The sequence below is a fragment of the Olea europaea genome, chromosome 17, assembly GCF_002742605.1.
Source record: "Olea europaea var. sylvestris chromosome 17, O_europaea_v1, whole genome shotgun sequence".
Classification (NCBI taxonomy): domain Eukaryota; kingdom Viridiplantae; phylum Streptophyta; class Magnoliopsida; order Lamiales; family Oleaceae; genus Olea; species Olea europaea.
In genome coordinates, this window is record NC_036253.1 from 6,601,480 (window position 1) to 6,608,658 (window position 7,179).

A 7,179-nucleotide genomic window follows, 5' to 3' on the forward strand; every position below is an offset into this window, starting at 1 on the left:
TCACGTGACCAAAAAAATAAAAAAATAAATCCAATCAAACACTCTTAGACATTCGGCTGAAAATAATAATAATAATAATAATAATAATAATAATAATAAATACATCCACATTTCAATCCCAAACAACAACTAATGGCCATTGATGCCAACTCACTTTAGACATTAAAATGTTAATTAGCATCACTTCATCAATGTCCCTATCTATTTTGTTTGCAAGGAAAATTCAATAAGTGCTATTCTAGATATCTTGTTTTGTACTCTTTATTCTCTAGTCTAACTTATATGATAATTCATCATTATCCCTAGATTCAACTCTTGTATACAAAATTGTGGACTGAAAATAAATGATCATTCTTACATGTCAAAATATATTTAGGCCCTGTTTGGCACCCATTTTTACCAAAATGTATTTTTCTCTCTCTTCTTTTCAACCACACATTCTTTATTAAAATAATATTACACGTAAATCAAAAACTTTTTCTTATTTTTCAACCACACATTTCCCATCAATTTACTATTCAAAAATTCATTTTCACATAAAAATTCCTACCAAACACCCTTTTTATAATTATTCCCTATCTATAAATAGTTACTTGAGCGGCGATCTTGACCAATTATCATAAAATAGATTGATCAAAGTTTAAATTAACCTGTTTGTGTAAGTTAGACTTTCAAGAAAATAACAAAAGCAACCACTTGTATATTAGGGCCCGTTAGGTAGGGATTTTTTGCCCCAAAAAATTGATTTTTTGATCGTTATCTTACTATTCAAGCCGTAATTTTTGACTTCTTCTCTCACATGTGGACCCCACTTTTCTTCTAACGGTCAAAAAATCAATTCTCAAAATTCCTACCAAACGAGCCCTTAATGTTCACCTTTCTAGCTTCTTACTTTCCTTTTCTTCTTGGCTTATTCTCAACCAGGCTTAAAGTAACTTTTTTTTTTCTTTTTTTTTTTTTTAACTGTTTTTCCTTTTCCCCTTCTGCTCAACCTGATATAATAATTCAGGTATATAGCCCTGCTTAAAATCAAAATTACCCATTCAGTACGAATTAAAATCTGATTTTAATTTAAATCAAAATTAAACAATCAATATTAACCACATCTTTCATGGATCTCATAATTTTTCAACCACGTGTCGAAAACTTCTATCACAATCTACTAAAAATTTTAATTTTAATTCCCACCAAACACCCTCTAAATTTAGTGTAAAGATGTCAAATAAAGCAACCTTTTAAACAGTGAAAGAATATGCTCCAAATGGAAGTTACTTGAACAATGAAATCGAAAATTGATAGACAGGAGAAGAAGAAGAAGAATTTGATTTCGTATGAATGACCGTATGGTTTACTTAGTCAAGTCAAACCCTGAATAATGCACACAAAAAAAAGAAAAAACAAAAAACAAAAAAAAAAAATCTTAAAGAAGCTAGCTAGCTGACAAGCAAGCATATGTTTTTGATTTGACGCTCAGTTTATCTGAAGCCGAATTCGATGACCATGGCTATTTTCTTACGTTTTATGGCTACTTTCACATTTGTGTATATCTATATATAGATAGAGATAGAGATACACAGAGAGAGAGAGAGGTAGTGCCATGCATATAATAGTGACAGATTAATATATACTTTGATCGATACTTTTAAGTGAGTTTTGTCAAACATGGGAAAGGCCAAGAAGGCATCTGAAATAGCTTTCGAGGGAAGTATGTGAGTTTCCATCTTTCTTAACTTCGGTATTTCGTTCTTTATCTTTCTGATTTCTAAGCTAATATATATATATGACAATTTGCTTCACCCTCGAGACTTTTCGAGGGCCGCTTGACAAGTTTCTATTTTTGCTTTACTTATAATAGAAAAGCTTCTTGAGGAAGTAAGTTAACTTTCTTTAAAAATCTCTTTTAGCTAAATCAAGAGCCTGTTTGAGCCCAATTTTTTCACCCAAAAAATTGATTTTTTAACCGTTATTTCACTATTTCAGTCGTTATATTTGACTTCTTCTCTCACAAGTGGACCCTACTTTTCTCCTAACGGTCAAAAAATCAATTCTCAAAATCACTCCTCAAACAGACTCCCAAGTCTTTGTTCAATAGCAATTTCTTAGCCCAAGAAAAAAATTTTAACTTTTCAAAAGCTTTGCCAAATGGACCTATACTATATTGTCAATGGTTATCTCGTTATTGAACTTTGATTTTTTTATTGATTCTCTTTCAAATATAGATTTTAACATCTATTCTATCCAAAAGTGTTCATAATATATAAGTTGTTAAAACTGTTCAATAATGGTAAAATTCCTAGGACTCTCCTCTCTTGATTAAAGATTTTGAGTCAGGGAGAAATGAGCGTAAATTTTTATTCTCTATCAGAATGAAATACTAATTTTAGGTTCCCATTTTTTTCAAAATACATTTTTCTTTCTTCTTTTCAATCACACATTCTTTATTAAAATAATATTACACGTAAATCAAAAACTTTTCTCTATTTTTCAACCACACATTTCCTGTCAATTTACTATTCAAAAATGTATTTTTACATAAAAATGTCTCTCAAACACCCTCTTAATTGTACGAAAAATATACTGATAAACAATGAAATTCTTTACATCTTTCAACTATATCTACTTAAGTTGAATTATTAACTTTACAACATCGACAACAAAATGATTGTCAACAATTATAGGTCCACAATAAACTAATCGCGTTCAATTAATTGTTATATCTAAGGAAAGATCAATAAGTTGAATTCTCAGCATCTGGCGATTAAGTTCATATTGTCAATATAACCTGCTTAGTGATACAACAGGCGAGGCATCAGTACGCGACTTCTGCTCCTTGCATGGAATTGATGCCCAGTCTCGATGTATATACGTGTGTGTGTATGTATGTATGTATGTATGTATGTATGTATATGCATGTTTGGCTTTACATTTAACCAAGAATTGGCTACTTTCAGCAGTATGAACCTCATAAAGAAGCCCATGTTGTAGGTAGGAAGCATACAGTATAAATTCTAATCTTATACTCATCATTTTACCGAAATCTGAAATGAAGTATATTTGACTAAAAAGCTTCTCATAACTCCTCTCCTAGCAAATTTTGAAGTTCTAATGATGGCTGTGCAAGTTCATTTTCAATTGCTTTCAATCTAAGAATTTAGAGAACTTCTAAAGATGGACCACTGCTCAAATTCAAGAATAGATTTAGAGCTCCATCTCCAAGAGGAGCTACACAGTCTGATGAGAGGATGCACAAACAAACTTAGATGATGAAAAATGTCCCGTTCTTTCAATACATTGAGTTCTTGAAAACTTTTAAATTAGACGAGAGAAAAAGTGCTGGCTTAAACGTCGAACTTTAGAAAAAAACTTACAACAAACTATAATTTTTTCATCTAATCATGAATCTTCATCTTATCCCTCTTATTGGAACATGTAAAAATTACCTTTTTGAATGACCTGTGCTGTCAAATTCTTCCCCATTTTTCATAGAACCGGTGCTAGAAGTTTCAAATTGTGATTGAAATCTCAAAACTTCTTGCTCTTGTTGCTGGTGGTGATGTTGTTGAGTTGGCAGTACAGAAGGTGTCCTTGTTGTATTTGATGAAGATTGAGAAACAAAATTTCCACCGTAACCATGATAATAAAACCCTGAGACACCATAGTTCAAATTACTGTTATCTCCTCTACGGAGAAATTCTGCATAGTTCTGGACATTGAAGCGGTTTTCTTGAGAAAGAGGCCGATACGTTTGAGTAGCCGACTCAGAAACTACTGGCAAATCTTGACGTGTTGTTAAGTAACCAGACGCGTTTTTTCCTTGCACTCTTTCAGGAAAATTGAGCTTAGCTTTGTTACCTTTAAATCTTAGCGCTGCTTCATCATAAGCATGAGCAGCAGCCTCTGCAGTGTCAAAGGTTCCAAGCCAGACTCTTGCAGCCTTATTTGGATCCCGGATTTCGGCAGCCCACTTACCCCAAGGCCGCTGCCGGACGCCTCTATAGTGTCTTCTCCTTTGCAGGTCTGGACTCCCTTTATGTATATTTATGCACATCATATGTGATAAGGAATAAAATCAAGTCAAGAAAATCATTTTTAGGAAAGCTCCCGTGTAAGGAGCTAGATAATAATCCTAGAAAAACTCTATATCCATATGCCCGTATACTGTTCCAATAACAGTATAAAAACACTCACACACATATAGAACTAGAAAGTGTCATAGGGATGCATGAACGAAATGACATAAAATGTAAGGGATTAAGTCCTAATCTTAATTAAGAGAGCAATATTAAGCAAAACTAGATCATAAAAACTTAGAACCAAACGCACAGATTTACAGTGGTTCGCTCTCAAAGAGCTACGTTCACTCTGTTGCACGTTTTCACTATATATGTGTAGAAGAAGATTATGATTGTAATCTTGAGCATCTCAGTTTGTCTCTCAAAAAAAATCCCCATAAAAGTCCTAGATATATTGTAAGATATTAGGTCGCTTCCCAGTCAAAATATTAGTGACGAATATGATTTGACTTCTCGCCATCCAAACAGAAACAAAAAAAATATGTTCTCATACCTTCTTGTTGAACTGCTGGTTGAGGTTCGGCTTGCTCTTGTCCACTTGAATATTCAGGCAGCGGTAATGGAAGATTTCCATGTACTGTAGGAACTTCTGGATCCTTGCCTGAGTTCCCAATAACTTGAGAGAGAGCAGAAACCATAGCAGATGTGTCGCGTTGGGATCTAGCAGAGTAGACGCGGCACAGTTCTACTTCCTCTTTTTCCTCCGATTCATCGAACGGAAGGGGCCTCTTCCCATGCCTACGATCCACTGTTTTTCCCTTTATTTGTCACAGTAAAGCACTTCCAAGAGACTACAAATTAAAGGCTGAAGAAGTAGACTTTAGGGTTTGCTACAAGACATACAAGATGCAGAGAAATATTAACAAGAATGGAAAAGGAGGAGGAATTGCTAGGGTTTTCTATAACAGCTGAAATGTCTGTTGAAATTAAGGAATATTTGGTCTTACCTTTGCAAACCTACCTGTGACTCAACGTTATATCTTAATTGATAATTGGGTGGTCAAGTTGTACCCATATTTTCTTGCATCATTTTTTAATTTTATCAAATATTTGCAATCTTTTGTTCATTATTTTCTATTCTTATATACTTTTGTTTAGTATCTTATTATCGATTTTCAATTAATTAATACATCTTAATGAATAATGACGATTTCTGTCCAAATATTCTATTAGCGTCTTTTGAAAAATGTAAAGCACGTATTTTATCACACTTTTGTATTGGTTGCTTTTTTGCTTATTTTACCTCTCTCATTTCTCTCACCTCGACGTGGGCCCCGACGCCATAATAATAATAAAAAAAAAAAACAAAAAATGTAAACGATTGAGAACTAAAGGATCGAATAAGTGGTAAGAAATTGATTATATAAATAAAACCAAAAATTGAAGGTCAATCGAGTGATTGTGAGTGAACCATTTGGTTTTGGATGTTAAAGAATGAACCAAGTAGTTCTCAACTTCATTTGATGACTTCTATATATTTGATTTTTTTACATGTAGCTAGATCAAATTTTAGATCTTCTCTCAATTTTTCCAATTAAATTGGTCGACCACCTTGTTCTTATCACATTGGATACATCATGAGAAGCCATCTTAAAAACGAAGATACTGTGACAAGAGGCACGGAAATACTTTGAGGCTCGTGAAATATTTAGAAAGAACTCAATTAAAACCAAAAATAAATAAATAAAAGGAAAAACCCTCTTTTTATGTTAAAAAAAAATTAAGTATAGACAGAAATCTAGAAATTATTTTAATTGTTTGGTGAATTTAATTAGTACATTACCAACAACGTCAATAATCAAAATATATATTAAGGAAAGAAATTGATAGTTAGTTAAATTATGACCCCCACCGAATTCGCCTCCTAAATGGTACCTTCAAAGGTTTCTATAGAGAAACACTAATCTTTGCTTAAAATACGTAGGATAAAGTAATATACTTCGAATAATTATGCCATATCTTAGCTCTTACACTAAAAAATTTAATATTTTTTAACATATTGAGATGAATAATGCTATTTACAATCATTCACTGTTGTAATTGCCCTACATGACATACATATAGCGGTTAGTGATTTAATATATAAAGTTAGAAAAACTATCATATTAATATATCAAATCACAAAACACCATGCAGGATGCCATATAGGATGACTAACGCAGTTAGCAACTATAACAACATTACTCTATTGAGATCAATTATTAATTTGTTACTGGATAATACTGGCGTCTCACTATAAATTTTAAAATAAAAAATGGTTTAAATAAACACGAGAATAAAATGTTGTTGTTTATAAAAGAATTATTCTTCTGGTTCAACTGGGATTGACAATGTATTCACAGGAGGGGCGACTCACGATTTTTTTATTCAAGGTGGACCCCCCTTTCATGTGTCTAATTGTTAATCAGGGTTGTTAATCTCAATTGTACACATAGCACTACTATTTTTTAAAATGATGTGTGATAACAAAGATACTAGTACTACATTTGTGATAAACTTATATCTTGGAGTTATTTTGTCAATAGAAAATTTTATTGGAGATCAATAACATCTTAAATGTAATAACTTGATTCGTCTCATTAATTTCAATTTTTATACGGTGTGATTTCAAGATTTCTTATTTTTCATCCTCTCAACTAAAATTTGCCCCATTCCACAAAAAAAAAAAAAAAAAAAAAAAAAAAAAAAAAAAAAAAAAAGAAGAAGAAGAAGAAGGGACAAACCTAAACCTATACTCGAGAGATAGCTATCTATACACAAATAAGGGATGTAGATTCCAAATAAAAAAATTCAAACTTTAAAGAACTTTCTCTAATATGAGATGATCGAGAAGTACGCACATCTGGTGTACCAATTATCATGCCCAGAATGGTGGGAAAAATGCCCCACTTATAGCAAAGACACTAGAAAAGACGGTGAACTCTATTTTGCCAGACTATAATATGGGCTCAGGTGTCAAAAGAAGAAATTAATGTGGGCCTAAACGATTAATGTGTGTCAAGCCTCAAAAGATGCACATATTTTTTTTTTTCTCTTTTATTAAAAATAAGATGAATTAATATTAATATTCATACAATAATTAAAATAGCATTAAAAATAAAAGAAT

The 7,179-nt window shown here is 32.1% G+C and overlaps 1 protein-coding gene and 1 long non-coding RNA gene across 3 annotated transcripts; one reads left to right on the forward strand and one right to left on the reverse strand.

Moving 5' to 3' along the window:
* Positions 1-1,586: 1,586 nt before the first annotated feature.
* On the forward strand, positions 1,587-5,096 carry LOC111366215. 2 transcript variants are annotated; one of them, XR_002697604.1, is made up of 2 exons: positions 1,587-1,709; positions 4,657-5,096. It is a non-coding gene; the product is annotated as an uncharacterized LOC111366215 (long non-coding RNA). The 2 variants fall into 2 exon arrangements; XR_002697603.1 differs by lacking the exon at positions 1,587-1,709 and adding an exon at positions 3,928-4,015.
* LOC111366214 (ethylene-responsive transcription factor ERF113-like) lies at positions 3,262-4,923 on the reverse strand. The gene is made up of 2 exons (XM_022986923.1): positions 4,567-4,923; positions 3,262-4,026 (listed from the first exon to the last, which is right to left on the reverse strand). Exons 1-2 carry the CDS (start codon positions 4,709-4,711, stop codon positions 3,437-3,439), a joined length of 735 nt encoding a protein of 244 aa, XP_022842691.1. The 5' UTR covers positions 4,712-4,923; the 3' UTR covers positions 3,262-3,436.
* Positions 5,097-7,179: the final 2,083 nt, after the last annotated feature.